This window comes from Pinus tabuliformis, chromosome 6 (assembly GCF_031772625.1).
Source record: "Pinus tabuliformis cultivar Carrire ecotype Pingquan chromosome 6, CPIR1, whole genome shotgun sequence".
Lineage (NCBI taxonomy): Eukaryota > Viridiplantae > Streptophyta > Pinopsida > Pinales > Pinaceae > Pinus > Pinus tabuliformis.
The window spans coordinates 1,864,937,893-1,864,960,645 of NC_142292.1; the positions used below are offsets into that span (position 1 = coordinate 1,864,937,893).

The 22,753-nt window shown below is 34.2% G+C and overlaps 2 protein-coding genes and 1 pseudogene across 3 annotated transcripts in view; all 3 read right to left on the reverse strand.

Moving 5' to 3' along the window:
• The window catches only part of LOC149266548 (putative anthocyanidin reductase), a 21,854-nt gene extending 12,003 nt beyond the window's left edge, over positions 1–9,851 (reverse strand). Inside the window, exon 1 of the mRNA XM_089408592.1 lies at positions 9,788–9,851. Within this exon, the coding sequence (XP_089264718.1) occupies positions 9,788–9,851 (64 nt within the window). The remainder of the gene's footprint in view (positions 1–9,787) is intronic.
• Positions 9,852–18,784: 8,933 nt separating this feature from the next.
• Positions 18,785–22,420, reverse strand: LOC149266549 (bifunctional dihydroflavonol 4-reductase/flavanone 4-reductase-like). Of its 2 annotated transcripts, none has more exons than XM_089396893.1 (7): positions 22,267–22,420; positions 21,994–22,160; positions 21,340–21,548; positions 20,981–21,143; positions 19,344–19,394; positions 19,164–19,254; positions 18,785–19,083 (listed from the first exon to the last, which is right to left on the reverse strand). In XM_089396893.1, the coding sequence occupies exons 4-7, from the start codon at positions 21,141–21,143 to the stop codon at positions 19,005–19,007; spliced, it is 384 nt and encodes a 127-aa protein (XP_089253019.1). In that variant the 5' UTR covers positions 21,340–21,548; positions 21,994–22,160; positions 22,267–22,420; the 3' UTR covers positions 18,785–19,004. The 2 variants fall into 2 exon arrangements, with proteins under 2 accessions (XP_089253019.1, XP_089253017.1); XM_089396891.1 differs by having other exon boundaries at positions 19,344–19,466.
• On the reverse strand, positions 21,462–22,390 carry LOC149266550 (dihydroflavonol 4-reductase pseudogene; annotated as a pseudogene).
• Positions 22,421–22,753: the final 333 nt, after the last annotated feature.

Below are 22,753 nucleotides of genomic sequence, written 5' to 3' on the forward strand. Positions count from 1 at the left end.
TTTATCCAACAATAACAACAACCATATTGAATCATGCAATTCTCATACTAACTATTTGATTGGAGAAAACTCCATTATTTTACCATCACCAGAATGACAGATCTGATAAATGGAAATTAAATTTGTTGAGATCTTAGGGACTAGGAGCACATTGTTAATGCACCCATTGTTCAACTGCATAGCACCTAACCCCAAAACCTCAAGTTGAGTAGAGTCACCCAATGTAATTTGTGAAATGTTGGTATGGGATGTAGAAGGAAGCAAATCTTCATAAGGAGTCATATGATGTGATGCCCCTAAATGAAGTATTCAATCATCTATAGATCTACCTATGGCTTGTGCTAATAAAGCATGTCCCTTGCCTATTGATATATTGTGCTTCTTGATGGTATCATCTAAGACGTTCAAATTTCTCCAATATTTTGCTTCAATATGCCTAGGGTTTCCACAAAAGGTACATGTCTCATTTGATTTTATCTTCTTCTTTTCCTATTTCTTCTTTGTCTTGGAGGAGAATCCTACGTTCTTGAAAGTTGGAGGTGGAGACTTAGTATTCTTCTTAGGCTTGGAGGAAGACTCATGATCTTGAGCATCAATTTCTTTTATTGAGACTATACTTTATGCTGACCTTTGGAGATATGAGACACCAAAGCCTTATTTGAAGAGCTAGAGAGAACATCTAGTTTTTAGAGCTTAGATTGTTCTTGTATGAGACAATTATAGAATGTTTCAAATCTGGGAATTTTGAATGATTCACTAAGGGCATCCCTTGTTGCATCGAAGGTAGATGCAAAAAATTGAAAAGGACCCTTTAGTTTTGACAAAGTAAAAAAAAATACATTCTACTTCATTTTTCTCCTTTCCACATGCTTTTAATTAGGAAAACAATGATATGTATTGGCCAAGATAATCCTCAATAGAGGCATGCTCATTAGGCACCAAAGTTGATAATTTAGTTTCCAATTCTAAAGGGTAGAATTCATTGACATTTCCAAATACAGAGGCCAACTTATCCCAACTTTGTTTGGGCTTGGTACATTCTTCAAGATGAAATAGTCAGTTCTTTGAAACATGTAACCCAATCAATCACATTGCTTCATCTTGTTTATTATGTAGACAAATATTTCAGCTTATTTTGTAAATACTAGTTAATTTTCACTTAACATTTGCCAATAATAACTTTGTATTTTCTTTTTCCAAGTAATTACAAAGAGTAAGCAACTTTATCATCCTAAACTCCGCCATAATATTGAAACTCATTTAAAAAAACAACAACAGTTTAATACTTTTTTAAAAAATTAATCTTTTGTCCAAACCTCTTTTCCCAAACTTAAAAAATCCATTTTTTAAATCCTCAAATCAAATTTGGCTCATAACGTGAATTCACTCATCACTACCTTAGGTCAACCTACAATAATCGATGAAGGTGTTACCAGATGGATAGTTCTCAATGAAAATGGTATCTTGTTTGTTTGGAGCAAGTGAGTAGCGAGAAGTTATCTTAGGAGGCAGTGGAAAGAGAATGCACACATCTATGATTTCTTCTTCAATTAGTTGATAGCTATTCTTTGTAATTTCATATCCAGTCACTCTTGTCTTAATATACCACTCAACCCCAACCCCCAACATTTGTGTGGTAAGCTCTGTACTGTATGGATCGGTTGAGGCATCTGTGGTATTCTGGGTTTGCAGGTGAATACTTTGGTTTTTCTAGTAGATTTTTGGTTAAATCTAGTTTGAATTAAAAATTAAAACAAAATAAAAATAAAAGCAAAAGAAAAGAAAAAGCAAAAAACAAAAAACAGGTTGCAGTTGTTAAATTGTAAATTTTGGGATATCTCAACTGTTTCCCTATCCCAATTCCTTTCGATGATGTTGAATCCTTTTGTAGTATTAAAATCATGATTTAAACATCGAAACTTTAAAATTTTGCAATTCAAAATTATAAATTCTAACTTAAAAATATATTCAAGCCAAAATTATCAGCTAGGTATACAACACCAAATATATTCAAGCCAAAATTATCACCTCTGTACAATGATGGAATTTGACGGCAAATTGCCTGTCACGAGCCATTTTACCTATATATAACATTTGAAAAATTGAAGTGACCGTCTTTTGTGACGTGCGTTAAAGTTTATAAAACGTTGTTTTGACAGTTTTTTTTACCCAAAACGTTACTAAGACTTTATTTTAAGCTGTTGAATAATTAGATATATGGTTTATCTTAAAATTTTGAGAAAAAATTAGAATATCTTATGCTTAAGATTTGTTCAATTTTAGTAATAATTACGTGAAACATATGATTGTCTTAGAATTTTTTTAGTACGAAAAAAAGCCAAATATTATATTAAAAACAAGATAGGCATCGAATACATATTTTACATATAATTGGCAGAAGCCAACATCTAAACCTTGTAACATAAATATAAGCACTGTAACAGTCAACCTTAAAAACTATTACATCAGTAGTACGCTAAAAAGGAACCAGGGAAAAGATGACAAAGCAAGAGAAGTATGTCAGAATTCAAAAGATATCCAAATATATAGCAAAATCATGGTGATAGTAAGCCGGTACCCAATAGATAGGAGAGAGACCTAAACTCTCGTTTGCAAAGTGCAACAAGCTAGAGAGAACCAGAAGAAGCAAGTTACGTACCAGGGAGGAGGAAATCCACAATCTGGTAAGTATTATCCCTCAGAGAAATATCCATTTTCCACTTACCAGATTGAATTAGAAGTCCTTCCTTTGATAGACTATCTGCTTGAGTATTCTGTGAGCTCTCAACATGTTGAATAGACCAGTCCTTTTTCCTTTCCCAGTAATAGTCGATTTTGTTCATTCATCTAGCCAGCTGGGTGTTTTTAATGGGATATTTGCCAATGACATGATCAATGATGATTTTTGAGACCCCATATATCTGAAGAATCGAAATGCTTAGGAAAGTGCTGATGTGAAGGAGGCCCGAAAGTGCCATGGCTTCTGCTTTGTTGTTTGTTCCTCGCCCACCATTCTAGTGAATAGAAATATTTTGTTCCTCATTTATAGCAATGAAAACACCACAGGCACACTTTCCGTTTTGCGTTGCTCCATCAAAAAAAGATCTAGGGAAAATCATCTGTTTGAGATTGTCTTTCACAATTTCATCTCCTTTTTTATGATGTATGGTTTTTTGTGGTAGAGAATTGTACAAAGATATGATCTGTTCAAAAGCTAAGTGGAAATATTTTTTCCTATTTTGGAACAAGAGTTTGTTTCTCCATTTCCATATTGTCCAAAAGACCAATTGTGGTATGGATCTCCATGATCTTTTTTGTGTACCCACCATTCAAGTGCCTCTTTGATAGAAGGATTAGAAATATATGTAAAACCAAAATAAGAGGATAGGTTCTTCCATAGCTGATGAGTGAGATTGCAATTTAGAAACATATGATAATTATTTCCCCCACCCCCTTTTACAAATTAGGCATATACTTGGGCCCATCCATTTCCTCTTCTACAAATTTTCCCATGTGAGATTTTTGTTGTGGTAGACCAGCCAAGAAAAAATGATAATTTTGCGTGGGGCACCTGATTTCCATAGCCGATAAGGGAAAATGTTATCTGGTGGAGGTGGATGCCTTCTAGTCAAGGAAGAATAGATATCTTTTACACTTATGTTATTCTTCCCCCTTTTCCCTTTCCAGGTGAGAAAATCACAAAAATCTGTGCGGCAAAAACCAATACTCCTCATGGTCATTAGTATCCTATGCCATTGATGAGCCAGTGAACCATTAAGGTCCAGCTCATGGGCTTCTTTCCAAATGGCAGAAGGGCCCTGCCAACCAGCAATGACTTGACTCCATACAAAGACCCCAGATCTTTGGAGGGCAGTTTTTATCTGTGGTGTAATAAAAGAGTCATCCTCTGCTCCCAATATAGTATCATACCCTATATACACCTTGTTCCCTTTTTGCAAGCTCCAAGTTAGATTTTGGAGGAAAAATAGTTCAATTTTGTGGAAACTATTCCAAATTACAGAACCATAAGAGGATCTTATTGTACCTTCCTTGTACCAGTAAGATAAGTCTTTATTTCCCATGTATTTATTCCTTATAGTTCTGCTCCATAAGCTATCTCCAAAAATACTCCTCCAAAGAGATTTGCATAACAGAGCCATCCCAAATTTCTGAAGGTCCATAATCCGCCATCCACCAAGTTCTTTTGGGAGTGTAATACTTGAAATTTTCGACAGATGATATTTCCATTTTTCTATGCTTCTACCCCATATGAAGCTTGCCATCATACTGTTTAGTAAAGAGATGATGCTAGCCGGGATGTAAAAAAGATGGGCCCAATATATAGTTAATTGCGCTAGTACCGATTGTGCTAGTACCACCATGTCCCCCATCGATAGGCACTTATTTTCCCATCCTGTTATCCTTTTATAGTAGCGTTTAGATATCCATTTCCAATCCAATTTCTTATAGAAGGAAGGCTTTAAGTGATATCCAAGGTATTTCATGCCTTCCTTTATGCTTTTTGCATCAATTTTAAACAGATTAGTCAAATATTCAATAATCCCCATATCGGGTTCTCCATAATAGAAGACATACTTGCTTTCATTTACTTGTAGGCTTGTAGCTTTTTGAAAATTCTATAGTACATTGTAAATACAGCTCCAAGTGACACGACATAGCATTACAAAAATGAGTATGTCATCCACAAATAAACTATGAGATATGGAGTTTCTTCTGCTAATCATCATTGGGCAGCAATGCTCTTCCCTAATAGCTCTTTTCAAATGCACGATTAGGGAATCCATTGCAAGAATGAAAATGAGAGGGGATAGGGAGCACCCCTGTCTTAACCCCCTCTCTGCTGAGAAAAAAGCAGTAGGGTATCCATTGATTAGAATTGCAAAATTCACATTTTCAACACATGCCATTATCCAGTTTGATGCTTGATGATTCAGGCCTATTGTGGAGAGTAGACATCTAAGAAACCCCCAGTCAAGACAATCATAGGCCTTCCTGAGATCAATTTGTAGAATTGTAGCTTCCAACTTTTTTGTATGTAAGGAGTGCAAAGCTTCCTGCGTGTTCACCACCGCATCATGTATATTCCTATCTTGGAGGAACCCATCTTGTTCCCAAGAGATGAATTTGGACAGGATGCCTCGGATTCTACTAGCAATGATCTTAGAGACGATCTTATAAATAACATTACACAGAGAAATTGGTCTGTAATCCACGAAGGAGGATTTTTCCTTTTTTGGAATGAGGGTGATATATGTTGATGTAATGTGCTGGTGAAACCTGCTCGATATTGTTGATTCTTCCACCATTCCTAGTAGGTCCTTCTTGGTAAGCTCAAAGAAGTGAATAAAGAACTCTATCTTCCATCCATCTCGATCAGGACTTTTGTCCTTTTTAAAAGATCTCATTACCAAAAGAAGTTCCTCCTCAGTGACAGGCTTATAAAGAAAATCATTTTGTTCATCATCGAACATGGTAGGGAAAGGGTCAATTCCCCAGAATATATCTTCCGCCCTGCTGGGTTCATTCCTTGAGTATGAATTTTTAAAATAACTTGCAGCCGCATTTGAGATTCTTTCTTGAGAATGAACTATATTTCCCTCCTCGTCTTTTATCTCCCAAATTGAATTAATTTCTTGCCTTTTGTTTGCATATTTGTGGAAGAATTTGGTATTCCTATCTCCTTCCTTTAACCATATTGCTCTGATTTTTAATCTCCATGAGGCTTCTTCAATAGCCAATAATCTGTTTTTCTTTGATTCCAACTCCTTTATACGATGGAAGAAATTAAGGGATAGACCATTCTCAGACAATTTGCAAGCTATTTCATCCAATTCCTTTTGGATGTCATTCAACTCTCTCCTATTGGATTTCATCTTGTTGCTTTGCCAAGCTTTGACTATGGACTTAAGGGAAGCTAGTTTCTCCAGTAAAATCAGAGAGGGGGAAGAGGAGTCCAAAGGGGAATGGCTCGGCCAGGATTTTAGAACAAGGTCATTAAAGTCTGAATCCTCCAGCTAGACACTATTGAATTTGAAGGGAAGACCCTTTCTGATACCATTCCTTTTCCACTGAAGAGAAATTGGGCTGTGATCAAAGATAAAACTATTAACAGTCTTTGAAACTGGCAGCCCCAGGTGATCTAGCAGCTTATCATGAAGCAGGAATTGATTAAGTCTTTTAGCTAAATAAGCAGAGTCAGATCTTCCATTATCCCAAGTGGGATCAATTTTTGAAGGGTAGACATCAATGAAATTATGATAGAGAATAGCATCTTTGATAAGTCCAGCCAAAGGATTGATCCTCCTGCCTCTACCCCAAACTTCATCAATGTTGAGGGTACAATTCAAATCACTAGCAATTAACAATGAGTCCATCTACATGATTTATGATGAAAGGAAACGGTTCCAGAATGAAAGACGGTCCTTGTAGGGGGCATAAACATTAAGGATGTGAATGGATCTTGGAATACCATGAAACTTTTCACTTAGCAGAATACCAGCAAAACAAGTGAAAGCTTTTGCCGATATCCATACTGGATCCCATAAGACAACCAGTGCTCTCGAGAGACCATTTGACTCTGTAGCCACAATATGCCAAGAATGGAACATTCTTCTGAAGTATGATATGGCATCAGAATGTCCATGCATAGTCTCTTGAATAAGAAGAAGATTGGAATGAGAAGATATGAACAAATCCTTTAGGGCTGAAAATTTGGGGTCCGCCCCTAGAACCCTAATATTCATGGACATTATATGAGTCATCATGCTTGGTCATTAGGCTGACTTGCTCTAAGTGGCCCTTTTGAAGAAATATCAATTATGGAAATATCAATAAGAGAGCAATCCATACTTAAATTCGAATCAGAATTCTTCCTCCCACGAAAGTGCCTGGATGCTCTATTATGCTTCTTTCTAACAGTTATGTTTCCTGCCGAGGTAGGACTTATGTGAGGAGAAGAAATCAATAATGGTTTGTGGACGATGAGCGGATGAATTTCAAGAGATGATTTTTTAAGGAGAAAGTCGTGGTCACTTCCCACAGAGTTATTTGGAGATGAGGTGGGAGAGTTCAGAGGAGTGACTGATATGCTGGGTTCCTTTCCCTTTGATGAATGGGAAACTCTGACAGGGGAAGATGATGAGGATGGAATGTAGGTGATATGGGAGGAGGATGGAACAGAGAAATGGGGTGGAAGTATAGGAGAAGGGACAGGGATTTCCTTACAAGGAACAGGTTCCGGAGGGGGAGATGCAGCTAGAAGAGTAACATCTTTCCCAATTGATGCTACAGGTTTACGAGGGGGAATGGGAGACTGAGAGTTACCCTTCGGAGATAAAATCCTTATGGAATTAGAAGGAGATAGTTGAGGGGATGAAGTTTTTAAAATACCTGGTGAATTGGACTTTCTGGCAGGCCTCCTCCTTTGAGCTTCCTCATCCTTTCGATAGATGCCAGTGAAATAATTATATGCATTTTGTTGGAATTTCCTTCCATGATGTTGGCCCTCCAGGTGAAAGGGACATCACTCCTTAATGTGACCAATTCTGTGACAAAACAAGCATCGGAATGGTACCCCCCAAAAATCTAATCTCTACTAAACATAAATATCACCCCAATGAAGATCATTATGGTCTGGAAAACCTCCTCGACAATCCTTTTCAATAAGAATCCAGGCGACTCTTTTATCCTTTGCCCCAAGGCATTTTGGGTCCACATATACAAACTCTCCTATTGCATTCCCTATATCTGTGGGGATCTCCTTTGTCCACAATTCAATTGGAAAACCATGTAGCCTAACCCAAATAAGCTTGTTAGATGGGGTATTGTACAATGGATTATATCCAATATACCAGTGATGAAGAGCCAAGAAACTCTTACCGTGAACCCAAGGAATGTTACGAATTATCTCTAGATCCTCGACGCTCAGGAAATGAAAGTTGTACCAGTTCTTCATAAGACAGACAATCATTAAAATGTATCTGAGCAAGGATTTCCATTTAGAGCCCAACCAATTCCTCATCTATGAATCATCCATGTCAGGAAAATACCAATGTCCAACAAGTGCCCGTTTCTGTAAGCTTGCAATTCTATTAGATAGGAAAAAACTATCCAGGTTGATGGCTGAGGGTGGCAGAATGGTGTTAATAGGACGTTGTTTCAATTTACATCGAGGTAATTCATATTCACCACCATGATACTCATGTTCCAAGTGAGTTGATGGAGAAATAATTAAATCCGCTAGTGCGGACTGCCAGTCATCCTTGTGACATCATCCACCATGGAGCTTCTCTGCTTCAATGGTAGCCCGCACCATCGCAGATGAGGCAGACACGTCAGATGTTATCTCCATCATACCGAAAAAGGAAAGTCAGAGCATCAGCTACCCTAACAGATGAAATAAAGGCTCGAATTTGCGGGAAAAAGTACTGAAAGATGTCGGTTACAGGAACAGAAGGCCAGACAGTCACTTCCAGATAAGGATGGGAAATTTCAAGTGAAGTGAAAAATCTAGCTATTTAGAGAGACAGACAGAATCTAGGAAAACATCGTGCGAGATTAGCAAAAAGGGAAAACAATATCCGGGCTGGTACAATTTTTGACAAGATCCTTATGGGAATAGGTAAGGGGAATGAGAAAAAAACATACAAGCCATTATCGACAAGGAAAATGGCGGTGTGGGCTAAATCTTCACATGCTATCATCTGCCGGTTGATTTTACTACAAGCTAATCTTCCCTCCACCCCCATGGAAAACAAGGAAAATTGACCAAGTGAAACCCATTGACAGAAACCCGAGGAGGAGGCCAAAATCACTGATAATGGTGAAAACAACACAAACAGGACACATGAACCCTAAAAAATAACCAGACTGGTATGGGGAAAAAGTAGCCAGGAGCCCTGAAAGCTCCAGAAAGTGCTTCAGGCCATAAACAGAACAAGAGCTAACAGAGCTCTGGTCTGAGAGAGAGGAAATCCTAATCAAAATCTAAGCAACAACAAAAACAACCATGACATTTAATCCACCATTTCCCAATTTGACAGCTGAAATCCAAACAAGGACGGGAAACTATACATACACTTGGTAAAGGAAAACAAAAATTATTAAACAATTTTATCTCATAAATAATGGCTTTCAGGCAAGCAAGAACCTTATTCTCAGAGCATAGAGACATACGGCTTCTTGAAATCTATAGAAAAACAAGGTTACCCAAGAAGAAAGCAACGATATCTTTGTTATTTCCCTTTTCTTAACCTAAAGCCATTAAGAGTAGATGAAGAAATAGTCTGCATACATTATTACAGAAGGCATGAAGCCACCAAAACGAGCCCACTGAAACTATCATTTAAGCCACCCGAGCTGATAAATCAAGTACCTTTCGTTTCCCATGTGGTAACATAACATTTTGAACTATAAATAACAGAAGGAAACCTTGGAGCTATACCAAGGCAGATTTGCAGGGACCAAAAGAATGGTATAAGTAGGAAATGACCCTGAGAAAGAGAAGTTTAATACAAGACTCCTCACTGGTTACAGAGGAAAAACAAGAATATAAGGTGAGCTCCTGGTTAAAAAAGTAGGCATAGATGGTTTGAATTTGAATGGATTTTGACATGATACAAAGTGCAGGCCTCCTTCAAAGGTCCGAAGGAGACGGGAGCAAAAAAGCTGGTGCGCCTCATGAGGGCGCCATGCAAGAGCATGCAAAAGAATCAAAATAACTTCGCTTCTAGGATCAAAATAACCCAAAATTTAGCTTGTTAAGAACCTTGATCAATGCTTATACCAGTTGTCACACTTCTGGCCACGTCCCAGTTGCTATTGTTCGTCATCTCGATGCCTATGTCGGTTGTCTTGGCTGTCTCAGCTCTCTCATTTTCATATTACCATGTAATTGTCTTAGAAATTTACTTATAAGCTTTATTTAGTTTTACTAATAATTAATTTGAATTATATGGTTTTTTTTAGAAATTTACTTATAGTTAAAAAAGTCAAAGTTTGTGTTTTATCGAATTTTATTAATAATTAATAGGTGTTATCAATTTTTTTTAAGTTTATTTTATAGTTAAAAAATTCAAAATTTGTTTATAGTTTAAACAACCAATTTTGTTATCTAATTTATTATTATTATTATTCAATTTTGCCAATAATCAATTTTAGATTTATGATGTACTCATAGTTCAAAATTGATTTATAACTAGCATAGACCCATTTTAACTCTTGATTACCAAGCACTGAGGCGGTTCAAATCTCTCAAAATGCAAGCGTAAAACTTGAGGAAAGATTTCCACTTCAAAGAGATTTCATTCCTCTAGGTTCTTGGTAGATCTGGAATTAAAATGGATCTATCTATCACACCATTAATTCAAAGTCACTAACATAACACCAAAACTAAATGGAGATTACTCAAATAGAAGTTAGAAGCAAATTAGCAATACGACACAGATATTAATAGATGAAAGTTGAAATTTCTTCATTTGTTTTGAATTCGCTGCCTAATTTGTCCCCCTGTGACCCACCAAAACCAAGATGAGCTAGAGAAAGGCTCATTGGTGCACAACAGACTAAGCGATGGGGCTTAAACCAGAAGTGAAGATCCTGGAGTTTCCAAATGCGAAGGTACAAAATGTCGATGAAGATGTTTTCCAAGAGGTGAACTATAAGCCCATGGAAATATTTGTAAACCTTATGTTGTGGAACATCACACTTACTATGTGAGTGTGGGAGCATGGTGATGTTGGTTCATTTCCTCTAGCAGATTGAGGCCGAGATGGTAGTTCTCCAGTTGTCATTATAGAGCCAAACCTGGTGGTCCCAACCATGAAGTGCAATAGGCCATCAATACTCTACAACACCAGGTGAATAGACATTGTACAGGACTGCTTGACACCTCAACTAATAGAAGGTGCGTGCATAGTGCAAGGGAAATTTGAACCCTTCACATCAAAAAGGTTTTGGGTAATTTGACCCTTTAATCTTCTAACCCTCATGGGTACCACCAAATGTGAAATGGGATCCACAAACTCTAAATATGATCAAGGAACAAGCGTAGAGAGAGGACCAATCATTTGGAGAGAAGCCAAAGCAACCATCACTGACCTTCTTATCTACAATCGGCAGCGACATGCATTTCTCAATAAACATTAGAGAATAAGTGTGGTGGTAGCGGGAGTGGGAGGATGTAGTGGCTCAGTCCCTCAAGTGATGGGGGTCACAGGATGGGAGTTGTTGAGAAGAGGCTACTAGATTTAATTTATGTAAATACCCTTTGTTCATCATAGGTATATATAATGATTACCTTCATTATATGTAATGTTTAAATTTATTCTTGAAAATTCACATTTTCTTATCTTCTTCCATTTTGTATACTGCTAATCCCTTCTCCATTTAAACATAGCAGATCAGAAAGGAACATTATTATAGAGCAAGGCATAGAGGGTCGTGAGTTGTTGAGTTGAGTTTAGTTCCATTGTACATTATTAATTTGTCTTTCCTTTTCTTATTATGTCTTTCTTTTGTTGATGCTTTTGCTATGTCAATGGTTATTTCTTTGTTCTTGTTCTTGCTTGTATGTTTTTGTGGAATTTGGGTTTTTTGTTTTACTTTGATATTGGTGTTTTTTAAAGTTTTTTTATTGTTTACATTTGGTATCGTATGAGAGGGGAGGTGATAATTTCACTAATTAAACCCTATAGTGGTGGTTTTTGTACATTCCACATTATGTGCAGTAGGTAAAAGATGTATGTATTGTTCTTTTGGGTTTTATTTTAATAAACAATTATGTTTATGTGTTTATTTTAGTTCATTTGTTTACTAATATTTTATGCATATGCAGGTGTAGAAAAATTGTGTAGCTCCTCTAAAGACGTTGGATTGTGTTAAGGAAAAAACCTATTGAGTCATTAAAATTATTTTCCTATGATTCACACCCAACTTAATGTAGAGTCCTCAAGTTCAAGTGGTGAAATAAGTCATATTATGTTGTATTAAAAGGTAAAATATTTCTTATGGAAACCTAATTGAAGAAAATGAAATCCAACAACTTTACTTTATTTGATCTTCTCCTTGAAGGGCCTTTCCATTGGATAGTTATATCATTCTTAACCAAATCTTAGGTCACCTCCCCCCACTCTTAACCAAGTTTTAAATCTCCTTTCCTCATGTCTTACTATCCTCTATAGGGGCCCCTACTTGACATGAATCTCTCTCTCTTTATTTTCAGCCACTACTTGACATGAATCTCTCTCTGATGGATTGATATTTCCCAATAGTGATGGCTAGAGTTTGTAAATAAAATATGGTCGGGAGGTCTATTGATTTTTTTTTTTTGGGTCAAATTCTAGGTAAACAATCATTGAAAAAAAATGTGCTTGAAAATGTGAACACATGCATGAGAGTAATACTAATATTGTTGTTGTACTAACAAACACATATAAACAATTTGATTTATGGGTTATGGAGATTTTATTGTGAGTTTTGTCATAATTGAATAAGTCATTTCTATGTTAGAGTCATTTTGTTATTATGATAAATATGTGAAAAAAATAACATCATTGTGTTATTCAAGAGTAATTTTATAATCAAACTTTGGTTAATTGATTATCAAAACATCATTCTCTAAAGGTAAAATTTTAAACATAACGTTTTTTGACGAAAGTATAAAGACCCAAAACTGTCAAAAAAATTGTGACTGGTACAAAAGAATCCAAATTCCAAATTCCAGCACTGGATCTGTATACAACACCAAACATATTCCAGCCAAAATTATCACCTCAACATACAACACCAAATATATTCCAGCCAAAATTATCACCTGGGTATACAACACCAAATATATTCCAGCCAAAATTATCACGTGGCTGTACAATACCTTTTGTGTCAGATGTCCTCGTAGTATCTTGGTTGCATGAAAGCCCTCTGGCCTAGCAAATTAAATTGAAGAAGATCAGGTGCTCGAGGAAGATCAAGACAAATTAAGGGATATTCGTCGTGGAGTGAAACAGGGTGATGTGAAGTAAATGAGGTATATTCACCATTCCTGTTGATATTCTGGGCGAGCTTATCCTACTACCCTAGACGCACATTAGATTGCCGGGCGAGCTTATCCTACTACCCTAGACGCACATTACCCAGACGGTGAATCCTGGCAGATGTGATATTGCTATGTGTTGACGTTTCGTATGGGCGTTGAAATCAATCAAAGGGACGCCCATACGCGCAAGATGCTTATGGCAGTGCGCGCAGTTCGAAGTCTGGGAACCCCGAGAAGAGCGAGTGAAAAGTGGGATTTATGAAGAATTCCACTCTCAATAGTAACGGCATCTAATAGTTTCGATTATTCTCTTTGAAAGTGTCACTTGAATTTTTTTTATTTTTTATTTTTTAATATTCAGGGTAGGACGGAATTTGATGAGTAAATTAAATTTTAAGTGTAAAAGATAACTGTTTTTTATTTTTTTATTTTTAATCTGTTATTAATAATTTGTGTTAAAATGATTAAAATGGGCATTAGAGTGGTGTAAATTTAGATTTTAACTTTTCATCCATTAATAATATTAAGTATATGTGTTAAAGGGTTCATGAGTGACCTCATAAATGAGGTAAGGTAACATGTAATTGTTTTGGTTTTATGTTTCATTCACACATAATAAGGGAATATATTATTTATGGGAAATGATTACATTAGTGTTTGGCCTATTTAATTTATAAAAAATAAAATAAAAATAAATAAATAACTAACTGAAATTTAATATATTTAAGAGGGTTTATTTGAAAGATTTGGGTGGAAAATGTTTTTTTTTTGGTTGATTTTTAAGTTAATATTCATTTTGAATTTCATAACCTCACTATGATATACAAATTATTTTGTTAGAATTAGTAATTTTAACAAATAATAGGTGAAAGACACAATTGATTCCATAAAAGGAAGACTCAGACACGGTAAGTAATAGTGATAAGTGATACATGGTGATAAAATGTAAATGGGCTTATATGTTTGGGTAGATGGTTGCCACAAATCAATGATGTTAACCTTTGTGTTGTTGTAAAGTATTTGGAATGCTTGTAGTACACGAATTGAAGCAATGTAAGGGGTGCGTGATTTGTTGTACCTAACACCTTAAAGTTTTGTTCTAAATTGTAAAAAGTTGATTTTCCCATGTAAGACCTCTTGAGTCAACCCTACATGCATTAGTGTGATAATCATGTAGTGTGTATCACTCTTATGTGTAGAGAGGATATGACATTAGGTTGTGGAATTAACCACTAGGTTAGGTATGGAAGTGGCAAGTGTACTTATATCTAAGATTGATGTGGAATGAGAGAAGTTGGTATTCAATTGAGAGGAGATCATTCAATTGAGAGGAGAATGTGAGATCGAAGATGCACCAAGTAAGTAAGATTTGTGTATAATTGGTGAGTATAGTGGATGGAATCCATGTACCTTAGTAGATGGATTTCTTTTTATATGGAATTCAAGAATCAATTGTATCTATATATAAGAGGGAGAAGAGAAATGCCCATTTTGAAGAAGCCAAAGTGAAGAAAAAAGAAAGTAGGTGGCTATGGTAGAGACAATTCTTGTGGGAACTTTATTGGACATTGATAAAATTATGTATAGAATAAAATAAACTTATGACCATATTGTGATATGAGTCACACCTTGTAGTGGGAGCAAGTCTATCGCTTGATTTGATGTAGTGGTCCTTGAAATGTTTGTACCTTGTATCTCCATGAGTTGGAGTATGTATGTACCTATATTTATGAAACATGAAAAAGCCATATCATTGTAATATCTAGAGAGGCATTCATACTACTTTATCATGTGTCCCTAATGATGATGACGGTGTTTCTTGTCTAGTTTAGTTCCTTAACCTTTGTTAGGGAGTTGTTTAACGCTTGAGGACTAGACCATGTGTTGGCGAGACACTCTATCAGTGAACCATATTATTAGTTATAGACACTCAGAAGTTAATTTTTATATTCAGGGGGAGTTCATCAATAAGTTGAATGAACCATGTACATGAAGGAAATCCTAGTAGACATTGCAGCAGTTAGGTACCCTTGCATTTTGGTGGATAGTTGTTCCTTTCTATGACCATCAATAGTTTGGTGGTGTATGAATGATCGAGGTACGAAGTGAAAGTGGCAAGTTGGACCAAAGGTAGACTTGCAAGTGCAAAGAGGAAGTCGTCAAGTACAAAGTGAAAGTGAAAGTGGCAAGTTGGACCAGAGGTAGACTTGCAAGTGCATAGAGGAAGTTGTCGACCTCAACTCGTGAAGATAAAGACAAGTAGTCATTAAGGGGAAGTGTTGGATTATATAACTCATACTTGTCTTTTATGGATGTGATCATGATTAAGTTGAAAAAATTGGTTATAATTAGGTATAGTTTGTGTTCTATGTAGAAAGTTTGTTCATGTCATTGAGGAGGTTCTTGAGAGCTAGTTGGTTTGAGAGATTCTCTCCAACTAGTTAACTTCCTAGTTTGATGTGAGGTTGAGATATTTTTTCAAAGACATTTTATTGTGTGACTAATAATTCGACTCTCTCATCTTAATATAAAAACAATCCATTTGAATATTTTCTATTTATACTCTCCAGTGTTAACACAAAAACAATCTATTTGAGCATTTACTAATTTCTACATAAATTTGTAATGCTTATTTGTACCTTGTGGTGTCTATCTTCTTTTATTAGTCAAAATGCATAATAATGATTAAGATTAACCCATATATACATATACATATATATAATTTTGTTGTGTATTATTTTCATAAAAAATATTGAAAAAAATTACAACATATTTCATATCTTACATACACTTGAAATTCCTATATTATTTACATTTTAAATTTTGTTGTGTATTATTTTCATAAAAAATATTGAAAAAAAATTACATCATATTTTATAGACACTTGAAATTCCACACTATTATATTTATAAAAATAAACTTTTCCTTACAGAAATAATATTATTTTTCTTTTCTCAAATATTTAAAACTTATCAACTTAATTCTCAAAATAATTTAAAAACAAACAATTTAACAATAAAAAGGGCTTAAACATCTCACTAGATTTTTATTGTGCTTAATTCATTTCCCAAAATTGATATCAATCATGGTTATTGTAAATTATTCTAATTATTTCTATATTATATATATATATTTAAATTTATTATAATAATATCAGAACATAATATATGTGTTACAATAATATTATTACAATGATAATCTATATATTTTATATATTCATCAACCAGTGTGGTTCATCGTCAGGACAAGTTGAAGAATGAGATCTAGACTGCATGTTAAATAGTCAGAGCAGAACCTATAACAGCTATGATTAACGAGGCACCTATAACGGTTATATTTGACGAGGTAACATCTAAATATAACTGGAGGTTAGACCTCCTAATAATTATATTTGACTAGGAAACGGCTAGATGGACTAGATGAGGGACAGGGATAGGAACGCATAACTATGTTTAAATAAAAATAAATATTTAGTTAGTTTAAATAAACAAATAATTATTAAATTAATAGTAAATTAGTCAAACCTTTATTAAAAATGTTTAAATTTATATAATTAAATAGTTAGATAATTTAAGATAATGTAAATGAGGTAACAAATGAACTTTGCAGAAGAGTTATATAGTTCAATGTTTCATATTCATTTAAATATTAAGTTCATTAATAGTAAGTTTTATATTTAAATACATGATTGTTGTAAGATCTAATTCTAAAAAGCGTAAGAGTAATCTTTTATGTTCCAATTTTTGGATAAAATTATCTAATATTATTATTAATGTTATCATTTTTATTTATTTATTATTATTATTATTTATTTACTTATTTTTTTATTATTTTTATTTTATTTTATTTTATTTATTTTTTTAAGCCTACATTCAAAATAATTACTATAATTCCAATCTATAACTAAGCTAAATTTTGTAGATGCATAAACTTAAAATAAATCTAAATAATAAGGCCTTCTACTATATAAACTAACCCATAAGAGGGGGATTATCAAGGAAGGAAACCAAAGAGAAATAAAGAACCATGACAAAGGAGCTCAGGTAAAGGATAACAAGGGGAGAAAAAACCTATCACAAGGGAAACCAAATAGAAGAGGGAGGGGGGAAGGAAGGAGATGGTTAGGACGTGAGATTAATAACACTATCATATTTGTGTAATCAACATTCTTTGGATAGGGAAACTGATAATGATCTCTTTGCTCATGTTTCCGAAACCCTTTTATTATTTCGTATTAATTGTAAAACAAATTTCTGGCTTATCTATGTGAAGGAATCTCCAGTGTGGATTTCCTTTCCTGGTGTCTGGAAGCACTTTCTTTTCAAGGAAATTGTGAGATATCTTGTATTTCATTTCAAATTGAATTGAATTCTCTGGAAGAATGGGACGGTGAGAACTGTTTATGTCCCATGTCTCGGTAGTAGTTAAAACCTTCTTTTGATATGCAAATTCCTTTTATTTTTTGACATTCTTCAACAATGTCACATACACATATACTGTGTTTCAGGTTGGTTTTTAAATGAATCTCACTGATAAATTGGAAAAGCTGGTAAAATCTCTCTCACAAATATAGAAAGATGACTTATCTTTATTAAATATAACGGAATCAAGAGGTGAAACATGATTTGAAGTTGATTGATATTCAAATACATATTCTATCTCAATTGTTTTTATATTTAATAAGGAAAAACATTTTATTTTTATTTATATATTATAATGTATAAACAAAATAAATTTATATATTTAAATATCAAAATCAAATAAATCTATATTATTAATTTAAATAAAAAACAATAAAATTTAATAAATGAGATGCATCATTTGATAAGATATTCTATATTTTTAACATTTCTCTTAAAATAAATAAATTTCATATAATTAAATAAATCAAAATAGCCATATATATTTTCTATTTCAGGAAATTTCAAATGTAACATGATAAAAAGGGTTAAATCGTAAGTTTAAAAAATATAACATAGAAGTTATGGAATATATATCTGATTTTAAATGGAGAATGACATATAGTTGAAATGGACAACCATGGAAAACTAAACTAACACACTTTGCAAACTTTTTTTTGGAAGAAAAAGTTGTATATATTCATAAAAGAAGAATTACATATTGCAGATGCCTGAAACATATGCAGAAACGGGACTGAGCCACAGACAGAAATACTCCAAATGAAGTATCCATATATGCCCTCTGACAGGGCAGCAAATAAAGGTATAAACCACAGAAAAACTGCTTAACAATGCCCAATATATTGTGGCCCCGAAAAAACAGTCGTGAAGAGACAACCCATTTATAAGGTGGAGAAGAACAAAGAACCAAGCATACAAGCTTTTGTGGAAAGAAAAAGAGAACAAAAAGAGCTAGATCTCTCCACCCAAAACAAAAGAAGAGGCACGAAATGAGGAAGAGAGCAGCAAAAGTAGCCACTCCTTCCCCACCCCCTCAAACTCTCCACCCGAATCAGACCGAAAACATGGCTTGGTTGAAATTTTTGATGACAGCCTTGAATTTGCAAAGAAATTAGGGTTAGTGCCATGAATGTAATTTGCAAAGAAATTAGGGTTCCTGCCATGAATGTATGGATGGTGAATGATTATGTATTCCAGGTATCTGGAAGATCAATGACTCTAGATTTAAGGCATTATTTCACTTGATGAAGTTAGTAGAAGATAAGTTTGCAAAGTTTGTTTCATGCAACACACTTTGCAAACTTATCTTCTACTAACTTCATCAAGTGAAATAATGCCTTAAATCTAGAGTCATTGACCTTCCAGAATACATAATCATTCACCATCCATACATTCATGGCAGGAACCCTAATTTCTTTGCAAATTACATTCATGGCAGGAACCCTAATTTCTTTGCAAATTACATTCATGGCAGGAACCCTAATTTCTTTGCAAATTCAATGTTGTCATCAAAAATTTCAACCAAGCCGTACTTAAAACGAGAAGCCCATCTCCAACAATTTCTTGGAGGAAATGAGCACACTGTCGATCAGATCCTCCTCTTCATAAAATCTGCGATTTACATGATACAATCTAGTCACCCAAATGCAAATTTTTATAAATAATATGAGAAATATGAAAGGGTAGCTTACTTGACTGGTAGATTGAATTGTGGATAGCGTTTGCGACAGAAATCCCCCAGTTCACGAAGAGTGAGAGACTGAGAAGAGCATATATATCGACCTTGAGCAGATGGATGCTCCATCAAGAATATGTGAGCCCTGCATACGGTTCACGAAGATTGAGAGACTGAGAAGATCATATATATCGACCCTGAGCAGATGGATGCTCCATCAAGAATATGTGAGCCCTGCATACGTCCTCTGTATGAAGTAATGCAATGGAACCGATGAGATGCTGGAGTTCCATTAACCACTCATAACACTCGGTATTGCCTGTAGCATAAAATACTCTCCTTAAAGGAATGCTTTGCCAGGAACGTACATTAAGTTATTCAGTGTAGGTATACATTTTGAGCAAATCTAATGATTGAGAAAATAGGTTTTATGGTAAGAAATCTAATGATTGAGAAAATAGGTTTTAGGTTTTATGGTAAGAAATCTAATGATTGAGAAAATAGGTTTTATGGTAAGAAATCTAATGATTGAGAAAATAGGTTTTATGGTAAGAAGTTATAAGGACAGCTAAATAATGGAGTAATGGTAGATTTTTGTTCACAAAACAAGAGTTTTAAGTTTAATTTGATAATAATCTTAAAAGTGTATAGAACCATTTTAACTATGAATTGGAATTAAAGTAAAAATATTTTTTGGAGTGTATTTTTGTCTTCATAAATGAATTCAGTTTCTTGAAATTTTTCTTGGGCATTATATATATATATATATATATATATATATATATATGGCATTTTTGAATTCATAAATGGATTTAACTATTAAAATTTTTCCTTTTTTGAAATTGCTTTTGGGCACATGGTGAGAACTTCTATCTTGATTAGAACAAATCTTTGGTGGATTTTAGCACTCACCTTCAAAGGGGATCAATACCATACCACTTGCATTAATATTAGGAAGTATATATTGAAGAAAAAATGACATAATATATTGAGCATATAATAAGGGATAAAGGGTTTTTATATGTTGTGTATAAAAAATGTTAATGAAAAAATGGGTGCCTACAATATCTAGTGAAAGAAGGGGTTTTATAAATTGGGAAGGTGTATTTAAATAAATTGATTTATAGAAGTATTTTCCAATATGTAATCAAATTAAGAGCATTGTTTAGTATGTCAGGATTTCATTGAGTAAAACCCCATAATTTTTAATTTTAGACAAAATTAGCTTGAAATATATATATCTAAAAAAAGTGTTCTAAAACTTGAAATATAAGAAAAGGGAATCTCATTTATACCATGTCAAGTTCCTTTGGGATGCCTGTATCTTTACATAGTCATTCTAGAAGAAAGATCATATACATTGAAATATTTTATTTAACATCAATAACAAAATATTTTATTATAATTTAACATTAAAATAATTTTTTTCTTTTACTTTCTCTATATATATGAAATTGATGTTGAAATAAATCAATTAACATAAATACTGTAAATATTTTTAAAAACTATAAAAATTATACAACAATAATAAAAGTAGAAATAAAATAAAAAAATTATTTAAAACATTATATTTTATTTAAATTAAATATATTAATTATCAAATTATTAAATCTAAACCATTTATAATTTTTCCTTTTCACAAAAACTATAGATCCACATAAACCACACCTATGAAGAACCACTATTATTACTATTTAATATATAAGTGTATCACTTTGTTACCGAGAATTAAGCCATTAATGGAAATCCAGAAACGTTGGTCCAAAAGCAATCCACGTGTTATTGGCCACTGGCCTTTAATGACCATAAGTTTGAAGAGCAGGAAAAGCATACCTGTGACCACGGCTAAAGCTTCTTCAATGCTAGCGGGAAGTGTAGGTGTAAGAAGAAAAGGGCCCGCAACTAGCGATGCCGCTATTGTCACTACTTCGATTCCATTCTCCAACCCAAACTGACGCGCTGTTTGCTCTCCTGAAACCTTGGCTAAATAATACATCTGAATATCAAAAATCTCATTACTCAGTTTCAAATAACAATATATGTACCAATGTTAATTTAATAATTGGTTAGATTTTTGATAACTATATTGGCTGGTTCGAAACTCGTTTACAAATAAATTTTAATGTAATTATCTCAGAAATTCTGTTCTTATAAACCTTTCTGAAGTTCAGAAAATCAAACATTGAACTTACCCAGAAAATAGGCCCTTTACGCTTGATGATATCAGCGTTGCTCCAGCAGGATTCGTCAATACAGTCTCCGAATTCGCCCTTGTAATTCAGCGGAGAAGCTGCAGATATTGAGGAAGTGTATATTACACGCCTCGCAGTTTTGGCTTCTCGCAAGCCCTCAAAATATCAAGGGTCCCATTAACCTCAGCTTGAACGACGCTACTCTGTGTCTGGAAATAGAAAAGATAAATCTCATCCTCAGTTATTTCAGATTTGAAGAATATTTTGAAATCTTACCCTTTTAGGAGATTAATATTTTGGAAACTTATTCTTAGGAGATTAAATAATTAACTGCCAAAGTTCATTGTTAATTCCAAGAATATTATGGAATCAAACAGATTAGGTCAATTATTTATATGACCATGTCTATCAAAAACTCAAATATTTTGAGAATCCACATAAAATACCCAAGACAAATATGGGCGAGGTCAATTATTTACATGGCCATGTCTTTTAAGAACTCAAATATTCTGAAAATCCACAATCTACATAGAATACCTACCCTAAAATTCTGAAAATCCACAATCCACGTGGGATACCCACAATAAAATTCTGAGATATTCCCAAAATCAGCCATCAACCTAAATTCAATCTGGATATTTGATCATTATTTACCTCTGCGTCTATGGCAAAATCCATCGGTGTCGCCAAGAGAATGGCGAACTCACAGCCCTGAACGGCAGTATCGAAGCTGCCCTTTTCGAGCAGATTGGCTTTGAAGAGCCGAAGCCTCTCTTTGGCTCCTGGGAGGGACAGAATATGGGCGGTCTAGCGTTCGTCCCCTGCATAATAATTGAGAGAGCGGGACTTCTTGTTTATAAAACAAAGAAAGATATTAAACAAAGAAGCTGCTGTTAATGTCAAGGTCGTAATGTAATATAACATCACCTGGATCCATGACAGTGCCATTGACATTGTATCCCCGGAGCAGAAGATCTTTGATTAGCCATGAGGCAATGAAACCTCCTGCTCCCGTCACACATACAGTGCAGTCTCCTCTTTCCTCGCACATTGTTATCTCTGTCCCTCGCTTCAACAGGATTGTCGGATTGCAAATGAGTGAATTTGGAAAGTTAGAACGAAATATAAGAAGATAAGGTTTAGAGCAAGGAATATCTAAAAGAAGATAGAACAATAATGACTAATGAGTGAATGAGTTTGGAACGTGGTTGGGATCTAGCAGGGTTAGGAATATTTAAAATCATTTTCTATTGTAAGTGGAGTGTCAGAATTGTATCAGCATATTACCTTTTGTTAATACCTTCTTTGATGTTGGAAGGATTAAGACAAACTGTAGATATTTTGAAAATTTATTATTTTGTTTAATTAAATTTTAAAATTATCACTTGAAATAAAATTTTAAAATAATACAAAA